This window comes from Mauremys mutica, chromosome 9 (assembly GCF_020497125.1).
Source record: "Mauremys mutica isolate MM-2020 ecotype Southern chromosome 9, ASM2049712v1, whole genome shotgun sequence".
NCBI classification, from domain to species: Eukaryota; Metazoa; Chordata; order Testudines; family Geoemydidae; genus Mauremys; species Mauremys mutica.
Window position 1 is genome coordinate 11,678,363 of NC_059080.1, and position 22,858 is coordinate 11,701,220.

Below are 22,858 nucleotides of genomic sequence, written 5' to 3' on the forward strand. Positions count from 1 at the left end.
TCCATAATGGAGGATTTCAGCTATCCCCATATTGACTGGGTACATGTAATCTCAGGACAGGATGCAGAAATACAGTTTCTAGATGCCATTAATAACTGCTTCTTGGAACAGCTAGTCCTGAAACCCACAAGGGGAGAGACAATTCCTGATTTAGTCTTAAGTGGAGCAAGAAGTGAAAACAGCTGAACTGCTCAGTTATAGTAACCATAATATAATTAAAATTAACATCCTTGGGGCTGGGAGGGCATGTGAATACCAAAGAAGCCGACCACAGTAGCATTAAACTTCAGAAAGGGGACCTACACAAAAATAAGGAAGCTAATTAAATGGAAATTAAAAGGAACAGTCACAAGAGTTAAATGCCTGTCAGCTGCAAGCAAACTTTTAAAAAACATAAGAGGCTAATTAAATGTATACCCCAAATTAAAATGAACAGTAAGAGGACCACCATGGCAAAAGAGAGTAAAAGCAGCAGTTGGAGGCAAAAAGGCATCCTTTAAAAATTGGAAGTCAAATTCTACTAAGAAAAATAGAAAGGAGCATAAACTGGCAAGTAAAGTATTTTTTGGCCTGCCTAATTATAGTCTGAAAAGCAGCTAGCAAAAGACTCAAACTAACAGCAATTTTTTTTTTTAAAGTACAGCAAAAGCAGGAAGCCTACAAAACAATCAGTGTGGCCTGTGGACAATCAAGGTGCTTAGGGAACACTCAAGGAAGACAAGGTCATTGTGGAGAAGCTAAATGAATTCTTTGCATTGGTCTTCAATGAAGAAAATGTGAAGGAGATTCCCACACATTAGCCATTTTTTTAGGTGAGAAATCTGAGGGATTGTCCCAGGTTGAGGTGTCAATACAGGAGGCTTTGGAATAAATTGACTTACACTTATCAATTGAGGGAGTCTGGGTGGAGGAGGGAGCTTGGGGCTAGGCGTTGGGGAGTACAGGGTGCCGGATCTGGGCAGTGCTCCACAGGCAGCGACATGTCCCTGCTGCTCCTAGGCGAAGGCATAGCCAGGCGGCTCTGCACACTGCCTCGACCCGCAGGTGCCAACCCCACAGCTCCCATTGGCCCCGGTGCCTGACGAATGGGAGCTGTGGAGCCAATGCTCATGGCACTGGCAGCACACGGAGCCCCCATGGCCATTCCTCCTCCTAGGAGCAGCAGGGACATGTCGCTGCTTGCAAGGAGAGACCCAAGGTGAGCACTGCCTGGATCTGGAACCTGGAAATACCAGTTTCTAGAGCTTTCCAGTTGGTAAAGTGCTGGATAAAACAGCTTTTTCTGTTTATTGTTATTCTGTTCAAACTTCACCCCAGTCTTGCTTTTGTAATGACTATTCCTTTGAGATACTTTCTGCTTTGCTAGGCATATTTTCCCTCGAGAGAAAAGAGGGAGTTGCTATAGCAGTGTACTTTCCATGCTGAAGTTTCCATGCTGAAGTTCTGCCACACTTTGGCTCTAGTGCAGGCTTCTACAGGTTGAATCCAGCACATCACCACCTCCAGACTGTGCACCCAATTTAACAGCAGGGAACAAGACTTTCTTGTTCTCCTCATAACTGAAAAGCTTCATGTGCGTCCAACATCTTCCTTACATGATTGTAAATAATTAAAAATCAAGTTTGTTGGTGCACTTTCAGGTCTATTCCTTTTGCTGTAGGATGCTGAAATAAGATCTAGTTACCGCCATGTAGGTCTCAAACAGTGTCCCTATAGCATTTATCTTTCTTCATTCATTCCTATGGCTAACTTCAGTACATGATGTAACACAACTGAATGGAGCTTAATGACAAGTATTAGAAAAATTTAACTCCTGCAGAATTGTCATCAAGAGATGAATGTTTCCCCAATTACTTGAAAAGTCAATGTATTCTCCAGCAAATATTTGCTATCTGAAACATTCACTTCAGTTTTCCTTTCAGAAAAACCTATGTTTCTTACTCTTCATGCATTCATTAATGCATACAAATCGCAGCACTGCTTATATATGAAGTTTTTCAACATGGCGGGGGGGGGAGGGAGAGGGAAGATACCCTCCTATTAACCGCTCAGGAATGGCTAATCAACATTCCTACTTCAGAGTTGCACACTATTTTTTATAGCAGCATAAGAAGTTAGTAACTTTTCTAGATCTGAATGAGTTTCTTAAATGCAGTAATTAAATTGGAAAACATGTACTAACAGTCACTGAACAACTATCATACCTTGTATTTCTAAGGCTAACCATGGAATCATTAGCGTTAGTATGTGTTCCTAATAGAATGAGGAGAACATAGATTCTAAGGCCAGATGGAACCTGACAGGCTATAAAACTTCCCCAAAATAATTCCTAGAGCACATCTTTTAGAAAAACAACCAATCTTGATTTAAAAATTGCCAGCAATGGAGAATCCACCATAACAATTGGAACAATTTGCCAAAGGCTAACCCAAGAAACTCAAATCACTATAAGGCATGTTTTCTAATCCTTTAATCATTCTCGGGGCTCTACTCTGCACCCTCTCTGACCAACAATTCTTTTAGAACTGATGACAGCAGAACTGGATACAATAGTCCGGCAGCGGCCACACCAGTGTCAAACACAAAAGTAAAACAACAGCACTACTACTCCTCAAGATTTCCTTGTTTATGCATCCAAAGATTTCATTGGCCCCATTTGCCACAGCATTACACTGAGAGTTCACGTTCAGGTGATTTTTTGCCACCACCCTCAAATCTTTTTCAGAGTCACTGCTTCCCAGGACAAAGTCACCCATCCAATTCAACATTTTTGAGGAGAAATGAAAAGGCTAACATTTGGCTGACACTTCCTGATATGCAATACTCATGGATAACATTGCGAAATGCATCTGAATACTCAGGGGATGATACTGAAGTCTCTTATCTGTGACATTAAAATTAAAGAACTTGGTGAATAATTAACTGGCAGTTAATGAGTCCTTTAAGAGGGAGGCATTCTGAAATTAAAACATGTTGACTTTGTGAAGCTACTTTGTTTTGACTTCTAGTATTTTGATAGAGACACAAGGTGGGTGAGGTAATATCTTTCATTGGACCAACTTCTGCTGCTGAGAGACAAGCTTTTGAACTTACACAGAGCTCTTCTTCAGGTCTTGAAGAGCTTTGTGTAAGCCCAAAAGCTTGTATCTCAGCAGCAGAAGTTGGTCCAATGAAAGATATTACCTCACCTACCTTTTGTCTCTCTAATATCCTGGGGCCAGCTTGGCTACACCACCACTGCACAAAGTATTTTGATAATATAAATCAAAACACTTTGATTTACCCAAAATGCAGCTTTTAAAAGTTTTTATTTGGAGAAATTTGAAATTTGTGGGTTTTATTCCAATGAAAAGACGACAAAGTTTTGAAATACTTCACAAATGGAATTGTCATCTTATAGCCATCTCTACTCCTGACAACTACTGGTTCCAGTAATCAGTGTCAGAAGATCCCTTTTCCTTGCACCACATGGCTAACACACTACAAAGTGACAGCAACTTATTTGTAAGTGCTTCAGTAAACTATTGCTTCTGCATCCTCAAAGGGAAAAAGTTTCAGAGTGGTAGCCATGTTAGTCTATATCAGCAAAAACAATGAGGAGTCCTTGTGGCACCTTAGAGACTAACAAATTTATTTGGGCATAAGCTTTCGTGGCCTAGAACCCACTTCATATGGTGAAAAGTCAGATATTTGATGAAAGCTACATCAAAAATATTTTGACATTGAGGATTCCATCTTTAATATATATTGATTAAAATGCTAAAGTGGTATGAAACTCTCCCCTACTAAATTCAGCTTGGGTCTCAACTCCTTTTAAATACTTGAATATATATACAGCAACAGAACTAATAAGTTAAGCATTTGCACAGTTCAAGTCTCAAGTACCACACTTTAGTAAAAATCTTCAGAGAAACTATTAGCTTAGAGATACTTAGGAAAGTCATCTTCCTGTACATGTACAATGTTTCAGGCACTACCAGAATACTAATAGCTAATGCCTGAAAGAAGCTTTTAATCCTGTAGTGGGAGTGTCTTGGAGTTCAAACAAGCCAAGAACCCCAGAATGTAAAGAATTTAATAATAAAAGGTCTCCTTTTTGTGAAGTGAATTAAATGCAGCCAGTTTGGAAGAGGACCAATCAAATGACTCAACTGTCACAGCTCTGAGAGCCCTTAGAAGTGGACTGTAATGTTTTCAAGAATTTATTTATTTGAGCCAGCAACTGTTTTGCAACAGTAGACTAAGTACTGTAGCATGATTTCTGGCAGAAAGAGGGACTTCTAATCTAGAAATATAGGTTCCCTAAAATTAAATTAGAGATATTCAGAGAATGTAGCTACACAGGAAACCTATATAAGCTACCAAGACAACCAGTGCAAGTATGCCAATGAAACTCTCAATCATGAAGCTGTTATCCCGATCCTCCAGCCAATCTTTTTCTACCACCCAAGCTGCGTGTATGCAATTCTCTGCTGCACTGAAGGCAAGGTAAGGAGATGAACAAAATATTTCTTTTTCATTCTAGAACTAAGTTGTGTCACATGCAAATGGAAAAGTCAACACAGTTGTCAGTGCAGTTTGAGATCTTTGCTATCATTTAGGCAGAACCTCTGACTGCTAAGTCACTGTATGACATCTCTTTGTGAGGTCAAAATTGTGATGGTCTCATCCTCGTCCCTAGCGTACAAGACCTCAACACAGGTAACCAATCTGTTAGGAGCACTACAGAATGGAAAAACACCAAAATGTAAACAAGGATGTCAGCACAGCACATGTGCACAATATAGAAGGTCTTAGCCAAAGAAGTGCTAGTCCTCACCCCGAGCGTGTAGTGACCTTGTTAAATCTTATTCTTGAAATCACTAAGTCTGAAATGAAGTCCAAGCCAGGATACTCAATAGGCAGGCCCCGGGCCAAAGCTGGACCACGAGATGCTTTTGAACAGACCCCAAAATCTTTTATTTACTTATTATCATTACTGATTCTTTCAAAATTATTTTCTCCAGAGTCTGGACCCTGAATATACCTTGACCAAGAAATGTGGACCTTGACCAAAAAAACTGACTACCCTTTATCTAGCTGATGTAGCTTGACCAGTGCAGCTCCTAATGCAGGTGCCCTGCATGTAGGGTGACCAGATAGCAAGTGTGAAAAATCAGGACAGGGGATGGAGGGAAGAAACAGGAGCCCATATTAAAAAAAGCCCCAAATATTGGGATTGTCCCTATAAAATCAGGACATCTGGTCACCCTACCTGCAATGTGCTGTTTTCCCAAGCCAGAAAAGCCCTGATTTTGACCAGGGCTTTGGAGCTGTGCTCCGGCTCCGCTCCAGGCAAAAACCTGCCGCTCCACTGCTCCGGAGCTGCTCCGTACTCCAGCTCTGTGCTCCGCTCCAAAGCCCTGATTTTGAGATTACTTTAGTCTCTTATATGGTTTATCTTTATTGGATTAAAATCCAATAGTGTAACCAGACAGCACTAGAGGCCAAACCAACATTTTCTGCACTTCAAGAAAGAGACATCATATATTACACAGCACAGTCAGTTTAACCTATTAGCAATTCCCTATCATATCACCACACCTGGTTGTCCAGGCATGCAAAAAGGGTTTGTTATATTATCTCACACGCAAGTCATATTATGACTTTATATTATAACTAAAACGCAAGTCATAACATTAGTCCCAAATGCTACTCGTATATATTCTTGCCAGGGCAAAATAAGAAGAGCCATACTGGATTCTTGTTGATGAAAACTAGAATAAACCACTTCAGGCAATCTAGAACCAGCCTGTAATGTTAGTTTTAGCAGAAAGGAAGGTATCCAGCATTACAGGAGAAACAGGCACCATCTTGTAAGCGTCGCTGATTTATCTTGTGTTCAAATCTACTGTGGTAAACAGACACAGAAACTTAAATTCCACAGGTCATGAATCTCCTAGTGACCGGCAAAACAGGAAGCTTTTTCGGCAAGGTATCCAAGTTACTCAGAATGCCATACATTATCTCACCTCAGCACACACTTGCCTCCAATTCAAACATCTTCTGAGGCAGAAGCTGCTTAATGAAGGAACTCTTCATAATGCCCACTCATCCTGTTTAGAATAAGGATGAGAGCCTGAGGAATGGGAAACATTTCAGTTTTCCTAGTTTAGTCAGACTAAGGTGAGACAATGACACCATTTCAGATGTGAATGCCATCAAATAAAAGCTATGATGTTGGTGATGCAACAAGGAAACAGATCAAAATGTGCCACAATCTGGAAGTATGGCAAGAACCACGCTCCTAGAATAGTGTCCAGGTTTTAAAGCAAACCACTTTCTGAAAAGTATTTCCCTGTTCACATGCCACCTAAGATGACTATAATTGAAAGATAAGGGAAAAACCACCCCATTTTCAGTTAACTTTGTGCAGTAAATGGCACTTTGCATAGTCTGGTTCCCCGATACTACAAGTCTTTATGCATCAGGGACAGAAAATATTTAATGGAGAGATGCAGTTTTTTAAAAAACAAGCAAAACAAAAACCAAAGGCTAGCAGGTGGTCTCAAGAGCAAGCTGCATTACCCAGAACCTTTAAAAAAGGAAACATATGTCAAGTTAGTTTCCCTCAGAAGCGAAACACTCAAAGAGAGTATCAGGACTATTCAATGTTCAGTTGCTAGTGAAATCCTCCACACTAGGTGTGTGGAAAGGAGAAGATTTTATTATACTTCTCTGTAGCACAACAGTGCCCTTGCAACTGCAGGGGTGTGTCACCAAACTGCTTAAATATTAACCCCACCTCCACCATTCTTCCCATGCATTAATCATTTCTTGCAAGCACAAGAAAGGAAGAAGAGAAAGGGAACAGTACAGAATGACTGCATGACATGTAGCACTCAGGTAACTTTTCTAATTAGGGCACTGCCACTAATAGCAGCAGCAAGAAAAAAGTCAGACATTAAAGCACTGATATATCAGCAGTGAGCTGACAGAAGTCCTAGTCTCCCCACCAAGCAAAGGCATCCAAATATTGATAGTCCTGCTCTATAGATTATAAAGCCAGAATGACCACTGTGATTATCTGGTCTGACCTCCTGCATAACACAGCCCACAGGGCTTCTCTGAATTAATTCTTGTTTGAACTACTGCATCTCTTATAAAAAGACAGTCTAGATCACATAACGCTTCCAGTGATGGATAGTCAACCACAACCCTAGTTAAAGTATAGCATATCTTAGATCAGGGGTCGGCAATCTTTCAGAAGTGATGTGCCGAGTCTTCATTTATTCACTCTAATTTAAGGTTTTGCATGCCAGTAATACATTTTAATGTTTTTAGAAGGTCTCTTTCTGTAAGTCTATAATGTATAACTAAACTATTGTTGTATGTAAAGTAAATAAGGTTTTTAAAATGTTTAAGAAGCTTCATTTAAAATTAAAATGCAGATCCCCCCGGACCGGTGGCCAGGACCTGGGCAGTCTGAGTGCCACTGAAAATCAGCTCGCGTGTCACCTTTGGCATGCGTGCCATAGGTTGCCTACCCCGTCTTAGATGTAGTACCTGCTCAGAGTGCAGGAGTCACCATCTCATTTTAACCCACTTCATGCAGCACATGAAGGACACAGAGTGAGAACATAAGAGTTTGAACATCGGCTGGATGACCTCGGTTAGAAATTGGTCACTATCTGGGACAGGAAGCAACCCCCTCCAACAATGATATAGTATTAATTGTGTGAAGTGTACTATAGGTTAACAACCTCCTTTGCCAGAAGTAAGGTAGCAAACTCTGAGTACAAGTTGGTTTCACTCTGACAATTTCTGTGTTTTGAAATAGGGGTACAGACTGAACAGAAGTGTAAAGAAAAGCCAGAGTTGGAGACTGGACAGTCATTCTACCAGAAGAAATACTTTCCAGTAAAACAAGAATGGCTGCCACAATAAAGGGTCAGGTGTCACAGCCAACAGAAGAGATGTGTAAAAATGAAAGGAAAATACAATGGAATTAAAATGCTTCTGGCTGCATCTTTATCTAGATTTTTCCTCAACTAGGACCCTAGACAGAGCCCCACACCCCTCAATACAGATTCAAAAACTCCAGCAAATTTAACTAATTCCCTTGATATCCTTCTTCCTCTGTGCCTTATAGATTCATAGATTATAAATGCCAGAAGGGATTATCATGATCTAGTCAAATCTCCTGCACAAAAGCCATAGAACCTCATTCAGTAATTTCTGTATCAAGCCCAGAGCTATAGATTTTGTCCCCTATTTAATTCCAAATTCTCTCTAGGAAGACACTGCAAAGTCTAAAAAGTGCTTCAGCTCTTGTTTCAGAAGCTGCACAAAGGATATCCAGTGAGCACTCAAAGTGCAACCGAATTGGCTTGGTGAGGGAATTTTTTGTTTTTGAGTCAGCATTCTGTAGGAAGAATTCTTCCAAGGCATACACAGTATAAAGCATTTAAGTCCTGCATGTTAAACCTACAAGATTTCAATGGGTGCAAACAAAACTGACACGCCAACTCCTAACTTGGCCGGCACATATATTATACATATTTGCTGTTGCTGCTGCCGCCACCACCACCCTTGTTTGTCAAGAGATTATTCTGCAAGGTTACCTTCATAGCCCACCAATACATTGATTTACAGTAGGCAGGGAAAGTCATTTCCACAAGGGCTGAAAACATTGACTGAAAGCTAAGCATTCAGAAGAGACAGAAGGGGATACGTCATGTTCTGTGATTTTCCATAGTCTCCAGTTCTATTTCTCAGATTTGATTAAACTGAATTATAAGTGATCACTTGTGAGATGAATCTCACAATTAACAAAAATATCTTGTCCCTCAATGGTAGGTTAATATAAATGTTACTATAGCTTGACATGAAGAGCCAGGGCCTAACATTTAATGATGTTTAAAATGTCAGCCTTTACTGCATTGTTAGTGTAGTATTTTAGCTGGAGATTTCAAAATCTGAAGACAGGATGTTCTACAGACAGCTCATTGCCTTTTCTTCAGTGAAATTTACAAAGTTAAAGCATTGCCTTTCCTGTCTAGTGAACAGCATAAAAAAAATCCTCTGGGGAAACCAAGTTCATGGAGCCTGTTCAATACTCCTTTCTGAAAGCTCTTCACTAACCTTATTCAGTAACTGTTAGTAGTTTTGGCTTTGTAAAATATACTATTTATTCTGTTCAAATGAGATTAAGTTCACCACCACCAATATTTCTTCCTGACATTGTACTGTGATGTGCTGTATATACTTCAGTTACTGGATCAAGCTTTCATCCAACCTAAATATTATCCAGGACTCACAGAAATAAGTGAAATTGTTTCCCGTGTACCTCTTCAGAGATGCAATTAAATTTCACTACAAATAACAAAATCACTTTTGTTTTCTAATAAATCAGTACAGTAACTGAATTCTCTTTAATCCCCTCTGGCATACTCCTCCAGGAGTTCTTCAGCCAGAGACAACTCTTAGTTTGCTTTGTCACAGTGAGTTTCTCTACATCCTACAGCCCCTAGACAATATGCAGGTTCAACTGAAAGATGCATTAATGGAATGGCTTCCCAAGTCTCTGACTACAGTCAAACAATGTTTGCTTGCTGTCATGTTCAAAATGCAATGTTATCAACCTGTTAGGCTATGTAGGATTTGCAAGGTATGAGCCAACAATGCGATGCAGTTGGCAAGAAAGACCACTAGGTTAGTAAATACTTACAGTAACTGACTTCATTACATTTTTTATTTCATCATTTGTCATTGCAACTGTTTAGTAAATCCAAAGAGCAACAGTGTTAGACATAACTGCTTTAGTACAGCTAAACCACCATAACCACACCTTGGGCAGTACCAGTGCATTCCAAGAGTCTGAAAACTCCCCGAACACAAGGCACTGCATTGTATCAGAGAGCTAATAACCTATTGAAGCTGCAACTCTTTGGCTCACCCATGCTGTGGAGAAGCCACCTTATACTGTACGCGGCTCAGACATTTTAATTACTATTTATATGACAGCTATTTGTGGACACAAGAAGTTACAAGCTCAAGACAGTGAAAACTTTCACAAGTGGCTTTTACTTGGTGCAGAGATGAACTTAAGAGTTCTGGATCCAGTTGTGTTCTTTCTGAATCAGCTGTGTCTGGTCTGAGCACAGAGCCATGCAAAGAAACCACATCAAGCCATGGCTGAGGCAGATGAGGGTAGCCACATTTGACACTGACAGACAACTCCATTTTCCACCATAGACAGTCTTTATGGTATTCTTAATGTGGGTGCATAACTGGTTGAAAGACCGTACTTGAAGAGTAGTTATCAATTGTTTGCTATCAGATTGGGAGGACAGATCTGGTGAGGTCCTATGGGCATCTGTCTTGTGTCCAGTACCATTCTACATTTTCATTAGTATCTTAGATAATGGAAAAAGAACAGGAGTATTTGTGGCACCTTAGAGACTAACACATTTATTTGAGCATAAGCTTTTGTGGGCTACAGCCCACTTCATCAGATGTTTGTTAGTCTCTAAGGTGCCACAAGTACACCTCTACCTCGATATAATGCTGTCCTTGGGAGCCAAAAATCTTACCGTGTTATAGGTGAAACCACGTTATATCAAACTTCCATTGATCACCGGAGTGCGCAGCCCCGCCCCCCCGGAGCACTGTTTTACCGCATTATATCCGAATTTGTGCTATATCGGGTCGCATTATATCGGGGTAGAGGTGTACTCCTGTTCTTCTTGTGGATACAGACTAACACGGCTGCCACTCTGAAACCTTAGATAATGGAGTGGAGAATATGTTTATAAAATCTGCGGCTGAAAGCTGGGAGGCACTGCTAGCACTTTGGAGGACAGGATAAGAATTCTAAATAATCTTTACAAATTGGAGAAATTGTATGAAATCAGCAAGATGAAATAAAGACAAGTGCTAAGTACTACACTTAATTAAAAAAAGGAATAACTATAAAAATGGGGAATAACTGACTAGGCAGTGGTAGTGCTGAAAAGGATCTCCAAGGTATAGTGGATCACAATTTGGCTATGAAGACCAGTATCATTTTGGTGTGTATTAACAGGACTGTCATATATAAGACATGGAAAGTAAGGCTTGGCCTTGATGAGGCCTCAGCTGGAATACTGTGCCGTTTTGGGCACCACAATTTAGGAAATATGTGGACAAAGTGGAGAGTGTCCAAATGAGAGCAACAAAAATGATAAAAGGTTTAGAAAACCTGACCTATGAGGAAAGGTTAAAAAACTGGATATGTTTAGTCTTGAGAAAGAGGATCGAGGGGGGACCTGATATTGAAGACTATGTTAAGGCTAGATATTAGTTAGCGGAGGGAGGGATAGCTCAGTGGTTTGAGCATTGGCCTACTAAACCCAGGGTTGTAAGTTCAATCCTTGAGGGGGCCATTTAGGGGTGCAAAAAAAAAACCCCACAAAACCTGTCGGGGCAGTACTTGGTCCTGCTAGTGAAGGCAGAGCTTGATGACCTTTCAAGGTCCCTTCCAGTTCTAAGAGATATCTCTCTCTCTCTCTCTCTCTCTCTATATATATATATATATTTTTTTTTATAAAGAGGATGGCAATCAATTGTTCTCCAAGTTCACTCAAGGTAGGACAAGTAGTAATCAGCTTACTCTGAAGCAAGGGAGATTTAGGTTAGATATTAGTAAAGACTATAAAGATAACTAGTTACTGAACAGGCTTTCACAGAATGTTGTGGAATCCCTGTCATCCAAGGTTTTTAGTAACAGCTTAGTCTAACACCAGTCAAGGATGGTATAATTATACTTGGTCCTGCCTCAGCCTGGAGGGTTGACCAGATGACATCTCGAGGTCCCTTCCAGCCCTACATTTCTATGATTCTGCTCTCTTTCAAAGGAGCAAAGGATTGCTTGTTTACCATTCACAAATAGTGTTAAAAAACAGGCTACTTTCGGATATACTAATCACAATACTTACCACTGATTTCAATCCTTTACTCTTTTAGAGTTTAGTTTCCTTTACTGCTTGTTTCTAAAAACCATGCTGCATAACAAGTCTGAACAGGACACAGCTAGTCTTCTTGCTGACTACTGCTTCCTCTATTAACTTAAGAGATGGTATGCTGTTTTTGCTGGTTGCAATTAATGCCTTCAGTACAAGTTTTACTATTGGCATTAGAGGTTTTAACCTCACCACCTTCTTTTTCATATATTGATCCAAGTTTAGACTCTCAGATCCTTTTTAGTCCTAGTTTGTTAATACAGGATACCCCAGAAACTGTGCCTCTTGACTTTTGCGCTTCATGAAAGCAACACTCCTGCTTGGCTAGCATTCTTTCCTTGATACATTTGTTGGTTATTTTTCAGACTGACCAGTGTCTGCTCAGGCCCCCTCAGGTATAGCACTCACAAAGTCAGATTCAAGGCCAGCAGAGTCATGATCTGAGCATTGAAGGAAGTTGAAAAAATGATCACATCGGACTTTCTCTGCAGATCTTCAAGACATATTACTCTTAACACTTAAGGAACGTCCACAGCTATTAATGTACCCTGACAGGAAAACCACTTAACATTCTGGTTCTCTCAAGTCTATTAAAGACTCCTTTAAAGCTAACTGAACTCATTTTATGTACTTCAGTCTTGCTCTGTTTCAATCTTTCCCCAATCACATGTTTGCTTTTGAAGGCCAATATAAGTTACAGAGGTCAGCAATTACCAGCCAATAATATTATACTTTGAAACCATGTTCAGCCTGCCACAGAAAGGTACCATCATTTGAAATTAGTATAATTAAAACTGAAGTTTATTTGTTGATAAGATACAATGCTTACAAAGTTACTAAATAAATATGACATCAGACTCCATTAAATCCTTGGCATTTTAGATACTGGAAGGTATTAGGTAGGATATTATATCTGATTTGGCTATTTTTGTATTGTGTGTGTTTTTAAAATGGTAATTGACAAACTGACGTACCATTAATTTCTAGACATAGGACTGATGCAAACAAAACAGAATTTATCTGGCCCTCTCAATGTGTGTACAGTAATTAAATAATGCAAGCCTCTTAAAGTGAAATGATTAAAAATAAACATTACTTAAATGTACAGGAATGTTTGAACCTCTAAATAAGAATGCTACCTCAAAAGATAAGTTTGATAATCAATGGGAAAAAATACAGTCATTTATTGCACGTCTAGAAGATAAGTCTACATTAGAAGTTGGAAAGTTTTGTGGCAACAGAGATTCTGTGAAGGAGAGAAGAGTCAAAATATTTTACATTACACAAGTGCAAGTCCATCCAAGAGGGCTTTTGTTCTTTGTCTGGCAGTACATGAAAGCTTCCATCCATAACCTCTTAGTGGACAGGAAGACAGTTTGCATATTCTTGTGTCGGCAACAGTATCTAATTTCAGCCCCACCTGTTTTTACCATCATTTCCTCGGCTGAAATCTATTCCCCCCACCTGCTCCAATTCTCCCTCAATGTGGCTGCATTACTGCCCTGCACCAACATCTTCCCAGAAGTGCTGTCTGCAATACTCTGTTCCATGCATGCCTACAATAAATTTAGAATCAAATCAGAATATGTGAGATTTTAGTTTCAAATATCATGAAGCTGCACTTCTCCAACTTACCATTTATTTAGGTTTCAACAAAAAATGAGCTGAAAGTTCACTTACACAAAGCTGACTTTTGGAGAAGCCCCAGATGACAGTAGGCAAAATCCTGGTAATCTCTACACTAGGATTCCCACTGTTACTCCCTCTGGAGGGGTCACACCAGTGATACACATGGTGGGAAATTATGAGGTAAAAATCCTAGGATAGCCAAGGCCTTGGAGTTAGTGAGTAAGCTATTTCTGTACATGTTTTTCCCTCCTTGTTTCAGTCTGTCTTGCTCCAAGTGTGATTCCAGATATTGCATTACAGGGTCCATGTTCAGGTTAGCAGCAATTCCATATGAAATATGCTTGCTCCATTTACAAGTATATTTTCCAATTGTCAGACCCAGAAGCTGAGCCTGGAATAAGAGTCAAATGGTTTCTTTCCTTCCCAAGCATCACCGTCTGTAATAAAAAGCTTTTACGGGTCAGATTGTGCCCATAGGATCTTTAGTAGGCATGGACAGATAGCTGACTGAACTCAAATTATTCTGTTAGCGATGCAGTAGGAGGAACAGAATCTAGTTCCTTCCATGTACTGCTGTAAAGCGCTAACAGTTGCAGAGTCGTCCCCCAAGTCAGCAGACAGGACTGACTACACACAGGGGTGAGAACTATTAAGATACATATTTATTTATTTTTTAGAAAAAGAACTGCATTTTAATATCTTAACTTCACTTCCCATTTACTTTCCTGCTACTGCTTCCCCAAAGAACAAACAGTGATACATTGCCATCCCCTTCTTGGCAGAAGACACTGCTTCTTCTGTTGCCTTGCCAACAGTTTCACTGAACTGCACAGAATCACCACAGCTCCATGCACCACTTCCTTTGCATTTCTACCCTCTGCTACGGGCCAGACATTCACTGTCCCCGGCAAGCAGGGTAATTAGGAAGAGAAGAGAAGGCCAGCACTGTCAGGGGCCGAAACACAGGAAATATAGCAGTTGGAAGTCAGATAACAGAAAACACAGCAGGGGATCTCGCACTGGAGAGTAGGGAGAGAGAAGAGATCAGAAGACTCAGGAAAGGTAATGAAGTAGAAACAGTGAGAAACAGGAGACAAAGTCAGACAAAGAACACAAGAAGAGAGAATGGCAGCACCGCAGATTACGTACTCCAATTATCGTGGCACAGAGCAAGGATTTATGAGGTACCATAAGGCAATTATTACAGAGGGACAGCTTCAGACAAAAATATTGGAATCCACCGGCTTAGAACTTCCAAGCCCAAGCATGGAGAAAAAATAGAACAGGAACTTTCAATATACCCCAGGGCACATAATGAATCATGCTGGATCACCACCACACCTTGAACAATTGTGGTATGAGTCCCTGGGCCTAAAACTCAAAACTATACCCAAGGGGCAAAGGGGAGGGAGAACTTTCAAGCACAGCACACACCATGGAGAACAAGAGCTTGTTCAATTAAGCTAACCAAGTCTCCTTCTACTGGGATTTTAAGGAAAATATGCCATGGAGGGGACTGGCAGGCTAAACAGATTAATAAAGAGATGCTCCTATCCCTAGGACACTGGTTCAAGAGGTCAGCAGTGATCAAAAGTAGCTACTCTCTGATGGCTGTTCAGTGATCTAGGTGAACAATGTTTGAGGTGCAGGTACTGCAGAACCAAAGTTCTCTTTTCAATCCTAATGACAATCCCTTCAGGTCAGAACCCAGGCACATTGTTGGGATGCTTCATTTCAAGAACTAGAAAGTGCACAAATTCCATGTTTTGTTGTTACGTTACATGTACAGTGATCGAATAGCAAACAGCTCTCCTTATTTCTCCTCTACACCTTATTTCACGTTCATCCTCACCTGCCACTTAATTTTAGTAATTTTGAGTAAATTACAACCTTTCTAATGACATCTTACATGACCCATCTTGTATAAAATACATCATAGTTATGCTATAATCATATCATCATAATATCCTTGTAAGTTCATGTGTTAAGAGAAGATAATGAAGAATGTTTAACATCTGGCTACAGATATAAGTAGATTCCAAACTAAGGGTGATCTGTTAATGACTGCTACTCTGTTTATGACCAGTCTTAAGAACATTGCCTAAAACATTACTTTGCTTAAGCCCATGCTCAGGCAAGTCTGTTTGGGCCACATTAGTCTTTTACACAGTCTTTTTAAAAGGATGCATGCAAAGCCCTTGATAGATATTAGCATGAATAGGCATTAAGTAGATATCCAGTCACATGGCAGCGAAGCTCCTTTCTGAGAAGCTCTGTCAAAGAAACCAGACATCTTCAAGACACAAGAGTGATGTTGTATATATTTACATTCTCAAAGGGCAACATACATCTTGAAATGAGGGAAGATTACTCCTTGTCCACATGAACAACCACAGACATGATGCAGGAGGAAAGTGTAAAGTGATTGCCCCATGCACTTCATTTTTAGCCAGAGTCCCATGGGGTTTAAAAAAAGCACTAACTACAGCACAAGGCTTAACATGCTGTCCAGAACCAACAAAAAGACTAAGTTCCTTAGGCAGGGTCTGGTGTTTTTGAAGCTGTATTTTACCATGCACTCCCATGATGTTGTATCAATAAGACAGTTTTGCAGAAGTGCCATCCTCCGGCATTTAAGTAGTTACAAAAGAGGCATGCTTGTTTGGAGAAAGCCCTGAAGGCAAGCCACGGGTTCTCTCCAATGTAGTTTCTTTTCAGAAGGGAATTAGCACAAAACATGAGTCATGTTTTGCGCTAAGTATGTGTTACCTTTATTACTGGTAGCAACTAGTTTTCATAGAACTGCTATCACTCTGTCCTCAATACTTCCTAAAAGCAGCAAAGAATCCTGTGGCACCTTATAGACTAACAGACGTTATGGAGCATGAGCTTTCGTGGGTGAATACCCACTTCATCGGATGCATGCATGCTCCATAACGTCTGTTAGTCTATAAGGTGCCACAGGATTCTTTGCTGCTTTTACAGATCCAGACTAACACGGCTACCCCTCTGATACTTAATACTTCCTAAGTGATTGTAAAAGCTACTTAAAGTTGATGCCACAGAGTCTACTAAAGGTATCTATTTAAAAAAAACATTAATAATATTATCTCACCCACCTTGTCTCTCTAACACCCTGGGACCAACACAGCTAGAACACTGCCTTTAACTCTTCACATCATAGATGTTTATGTGGATTCTGGGTGTACCAAGAAGATTCTTAAGAGGACCTTTGGAAAACCCTGGGTCACCAGTGTATTTGTTGAGTTAAACAGCTACCTGCACATGCACACACACTCTCTACACACCCCAACTTCATCTATAGATCACAGGGGATAAAAAGCAGGATGAATGTATTTATCTTCTCTAAGTCCAGGAACTTGGAAGACTGAAACCCCAAGAATGCTTTATGAAAAGTAGACAGGAAAAAGCCACACAAATGCCATTTATCCTTAACACTTGAAAAGTGAAGAAATAATCTTTCCCCATTTTCACCAGGTGTTTCTCAGGTCTTGTTTTAAGCCACCCTCTTTTTGTTTCAGTTTGCTAGCTTAGTTAATACTTTACAATATTAGGTTCTGAAAAGAACTTCCTTTGAAGCATCTACTTTTTCCATTACTAGAGTCTTAATGTCCTCTCCGGTGCTCAAACTTAAGATATCTTCCCATGAAATTTTAGCTTGACTGTACTACCATGACTATCGAACTGTTAAGTCTTCATTTGAAAAATAAGGAATTGGGGGAGGGGGGGGAACCCACTCACCAGTGGCAAATAAGAAACTTTCTGTGGCAAGTGGAAGGAACCCATGCCATCAACTTCTGCAGAAGGTAAATTTGCTTTAAAAAGGCTTGATACTTGTAATGGAAACACCACTCAACCTGTCAAGGGACAAGTTGTGAGGTGTAAAATGAATTCACATGAAGATCAAAGGGTGGGACCCATACTAATTCCATACAGAGTTCATTGTTGTGTGGGATACAGGGAATACTGTGACTAAAAATAGAAAATGTCTGGAGGAGACATCAGCCTCTCTCTCTGCCCCTTGGTAGACTGACTGAAAAGCAGAGTCTGAGCACAGTTAACTAGATTAGTAGCAAAAAGAACCAAACAATTCCCACCCCCAGTCCGTATGTCTGAACACATGCTGCCATATGACAATGCACAGCTCTCCCAGCCCAGAGAACTCAGGCAGCAACCTGCTCAGGTTTAAGCTGCTATTGCTTATGTATTTAACACTGATATGTATTCAATCAGAAATTCAACAAAATGCCTTGAATGGCAAGCTATGTTTAGGCTGATACATTGGTATGAGTTCAGGAAAGAGTAACAGGCATGTAAGCATGAGGATTTCCTGTCTTTTGAAGATCAAAATCAAGATCTTTTAGATCAAAGTCACTTGAGGGGACTAAACTAGCCAGACTAAAGATGCCATCTGTCCCTGGCCAACACCCAGCTGAAAACCGAGTGCTTCCTGTTCATTTTCACTCTGCTACAGCTTTGGAAAGTTCTGAGCAGTAAGCACTGGAGCCGTCCGGAGACTCAGGACTGGATCAGTTTGTGTTCAGAAGCTCATTTTCAAAATCAAGAGCTAGAATACTAGTTAACCCTCTCTCCAGCTTCCTCCTTTCCCCCCTTACATCACCCCCCCCCATGCTTGCAATCTTGGCAACATCTGACCATCATTAATTTACCCGTCTCCTCCCCGCCATCCAACCCTCAGAATTCCTACTCCCTATGTTGTCCCCCAAATCTCTTCCTTTCTATCTTACTGCTGAGACAATAGTCCACCCCCCCCCCTTTGTCTGGCTTGTCCCACTCCTTTTTCCACTTTCAGTCCAAGCCACAGCTCCCAGGAAGACAGCCTTCCTGTCAACCTTACTTTAGTCTCTGCAATGACTCTATATCAAGGTCATGCTCCTCCTTGCCTCCCAATTTTTCCCAAACTCCAGCCCTGCTCCACATCCTGCCAATCCTTAGAACCCACTTACTGCCCTTTTGACTCCCTGCACACACTGCCGCTGAGTGGATTCTCCTTCCCACTGGCATATGGCAAACTCCCTCTGTTCAGACCCTGGAGAAACTACTGAGGACCTCACTCTTGGGGAGAAAAAGTCGAGCTCTAATGAAGGCAGTTCACTTTACCTGGCCGGTTGTTTACTCATTATTACAGCAACAGCCGTTCTGCTGCCTGCTTGGCCACATGCATTCAGCTTGCAAGCCAGCGGGGTCAGAGGCCCCACTGCCCTACACCTGCTCAGCACCACGCCCTCTTCGGGTGCAAGGCGTGAATCCCAAAATGCAGCACCGACACTCAGCCCCTGGCACCATGCCCTGCCCCGTGAAAGGGGAAGCCACCGGCCCCCGCCACGGGCGCTCCAGAGAAGTCTCGCACGGGGTTTGCCCCGAAGCTCCAGGCCAGCAGCATGCGATAAGGAAGCCCGGCCAGAACCCGGGGAGCAGAGCCGGGGACAGGGAGCAGAGCCGGGGGCGGTGCCCTAGATGCCAGCGGCGGGAGTGCGCAGCGCACCTGGGGGGGGCCAGTCTGCGGGCTGACGAGGGGACGATCCCCCCGCCCCAGGCACCGAGGGGGACCCTCCCCTTTCCCTGCAGGGGCCGGAGCCCGCGCGCCACTCACCCGGGTGCGACATCGGCAGCACCTCGTTGCCCGTGCCCCGGTAGTTGTAGATCACGGCCCCCGCCGCGCCGCGCTCGGCCGCCAGGCGGATCTTGTCAGCGAAGGTGCAGCCGCCGCCGCGCTGGATGAGGGCGAGCCACGCCTGGCCGGCGCCCGCCTCGCTGAAGTTGGTGCGCGGGCTGCAGGCGTTGAGGCCGTCGGGCCCGTCGGGCTGCACCAGCAGCCCGGCCGCCCGCTGCAGCGGCGAGTCCTGCCCGAAGAGGCCGCTCTCGCTCGCGTTCCAGCCACTGCGGTTCCCGCCGCCGCCGGGCTCCCGCCACGACACGTTCAGCCAGGCGGTCCACATGGCCTGAGCGGCGGCCACCCGACCCGGGGGCTGCGGGCCCAGACACAGCAGCGCGCCCAGCGCCAGCAGCGCGGCCGAGGAGAGCATGTCAGCCGCCAGCCGCAGCCACTGAGCCGCCGCCGCGCGCCCAGGCTCTCAGCACCTCACTGCGCCGCCGGGCCCGCCCACGCGGCAGGGGCGGGCCGGCCCCGCCCCCGCATCCGCCCCCGCGGGGATGGACTGGGTAGGAGCGCCGCAGACAGACACCCGCCGCCGGCCGGGGGGGCTGCCTGGCCCCTGATACCCCTCCGCCCCAGACACGGGGGGCGCTGCCCTGATACCCCTCCGCCCCAGACACGGGGGGCGCTGCCCTGATACCCCTCCGCCCCAGACACGGGGGGGGCTGTCCTCATACCCCTCCGCCCCACACACGGGGGGCGCTGCCCTGATACCCCTCCGCCCCACACACGGGGGGGGGCTGCCCTGATACCCCTCCGCCCCAGACACGGGGGGGGCTGTCCTCATACCCCTCCGCCACAGACACGGGGGAGGAGGGGACTGTTCTCATACCCCTCTGCCACAGACACCTGGGGGTGGTTGCACGGACACCCCTTTGCCACAGACACCCCATCACTGCAGGGGGAGGACTACACTGATCCTCCTCTGCCACAAATACCTGGGGGGCTGAACTGATACCCCACCACCGGGGGGTGCAAGACTGTACCAATACCCTTTCCCCACAGATACCCCATTACCAGGGGTGTGTGAGACTGTATCAATACTCCAACACAGACACCCCATCACCTGTGGGGGGCTGCACTGATCCCCTCTGCCACAGACACCCTATCATTGGGGGGGGCTGTACCACTACCCCTCTGTCACAGACACCCCATGACTGGCCGGGGGGGGGGAGCTGTACCGATACCGCTCTTCCACAGACACCCCCCTCATTCTAGGGTGCAGGGGGGCTGCACCGGGATCCCTCTGCCAAACACCCCCTTCCCCCATCAGCCAAGGGGCTGCGTCAAGGAGGACCATCGGCCATAGACACCCACTTCTGGCGAGGAGGCTGCACTGGGATCCTTCCTCCACAGATATTCCCCCATCATCCAGGGGGTGGTGGTGGGGGCTGCACTGGGACCCTTCCAACACAGGCACCCTCTCTCTGGCCAAGAGCACTATACTGCCCCCGCCCCCAACAGACACCTCCCTGCCAGTTGGGAGGCAGGAGCACTGAGACCCTTTTCCAGCATGGGAAACCCCCCCAACACACACACACACAAATAGTTAGCAGGAAGCAGCACTGAAACCTGTTAACCAGCTCCTCCCTTAGGGATTCCCCTAATAGCTAGGGGAAAAAACAGTTCTGGAGCACCCTCCCACCCAGACACACTTCTCCATGGTCATACCCCAAGAAAGGTCAAGCAACAGCCCCTGGAATCCCCCAACATGAGGAATCCTTGTGGGGTTCTCCCCAACCAGGAAGAGAGCAGCAGGGGCCTCTCCCCATGAGACTTCCCCACTGCCCCCATCAGGGATACAGCAGCAGCACAGGGAACAGCCACAGGGGTCTCTCTCCTGGGGGATTCCCCCGCCATCTTAACCAGTGCTGTGGAACAGTGCCAGATCATTCTACACCGTCATTGCTGCGACCAGGCACACAGGGTTTATCCACATGCCCATTCTGCTTTGCATTACAGAGCTGTTTGCAGTGCGCTCGGTAAATGTAAAGTGCCATAGAAATGCTCGCTATTATTAATTATGTATTTGCACTGTGTAAACAATGTCCACTCACTGCTTATTGTGCTGTCTTAATATTTTACAGAAAACCATCGCTTCAACTATTAGTTCCTGCATTATTTTTATTTTATTTATATGGCACATAACCTGCAATGCTAATCCATGTGCCTTTTGTTTGTTTCTCTGTAGTAGTATATTACTTTCTGGTTCTGTTACTATAGGGGCCTTATCCTGCCAGTTCATAGTCACATGGGCCCAAATCCTCAGATTTACACATGTATTCAACTTTAAGCACCTGAGTTGTTCCACTGGTCCCATGTGCCGAAGTGTGTGAAGGGTTGGGATCTTAAGGAGTCCCATTGATGGGCTAAGAAACTTGCAGAATTAGGTCTTAAAGTGACTGGGGAGGTGAGGGTGAAGGGGAATTCATTTTTATTGATAATTGTCAATATGTTAGGCCTGGATCCTGGAAGCTGCTCCATTCAAATGGACCCTTGTGCCTGCATGAAGCCTCACTGAAATTAATGGGGCTTCACATGCATACAGGTCCCCCATGCAGATTAGTTTGCAGGATCAAGGTCTTACCTTGGAAATTATTGTTCATATACAGAGAACATGTGCCCAAAGACTTGGTGAGAGGCACATATTTGATAAAGATGACACACACTGTAAATAAGAATGAACAGACATTTCTCCAAAGATGATCAAGTAGGAAACCTTTAAAATGTGGAAAAGTGTATTCTATTTGTTCTTTAATTATAGAGTTTGGGCTGATCCTGAACCACTGCAGCCGATCACAAAATTCTCATTAATTCTAATGAACCAGGAATGGGCTCATTGGGCCTGCTTTTCCACTGCCTTGCACCTTGTGGAATCATTTACACCCATGTATCAGAGGGGTAGCCGTGTTAGTCTGGTTCTGTAGAAGCAGCAAAGAATCCTGTGGCACCTTATAGACTAACAGACGTTAGTCTATAAGGTGCCACAGGATTCTTTGCTGCATTTACACCCATGAAAATCCTGCAAACATGTGAGTAATTTTACCATGTGAATTGTCCCAATGGATACAGTGGAATTACTCACCAGTAAAGATATTCATGTTCAAGTTTGCAGGATCAGGTCCTGGGTTTGAGAGTGTTTTATCATCACTTTATACAGATGTGAGTAACTACATAAACAGTGGATTCAGTAGGATCAGAGTTTGGCCAACACTGGGTGGGATTTTAAAAAACACCCAAACTGTCAGGCAGTGAAGACTCACACCTGTTGTTTCATGGCATCAGGGGAAAAATTCAAAATGCTTTCAGCTGAGAAGGGAAGAGTCAGAAGAAGGACATACTACAGAATTAAAAATATATATATTGCATGTACCTTATGCAATGTTTAGTAAATTTTAATTTTATGTCCCAAACAGCTGTAGTTCCTAATTAACAGAACCTGTAACAATCATAATGCAAACAATCTCTTGTTACTAAATTAACATGAAGCTTGTGACACACACATATACACACAGCTCTTGTTTCTTTCCTTTGATGACTGACTGAACAA

At 43.4% G+C, this 22,858-nt stretch overlaps 1 protein-coding gene across 2 annotated transcripts in view; it reads right to left on the bottom strand.

The window, feature by feature from the left end:
* Nucleotides 1–22,858, bottom strand: part of RNF128 (ring finger protein 128) — a 67,085-nt gene that overhangs the window by 23,259 nt on the left and 20,968 nt on the right. The window contains exon 1 of one of the 2 annotated variants that reach the window (XM_045031470.1): nucleotides 19,246–19,702. The exons of the other annotated variant lie outside the window; for it this stretch is intronic. Within the exon in view, the coding sequence (XP_044887405.1) occupies nucleotides 19,246–19,678 (433 nt within the window). The 5' untranslated portion in view covers nucleotides 19,679–19,702. Of the gene's footprint in view, nucleotides 1–19,245; nucleotides 19,703–22,858 lie in introns of those variants that run through there. 2 annotated transcript variants of the gene reach the window in all.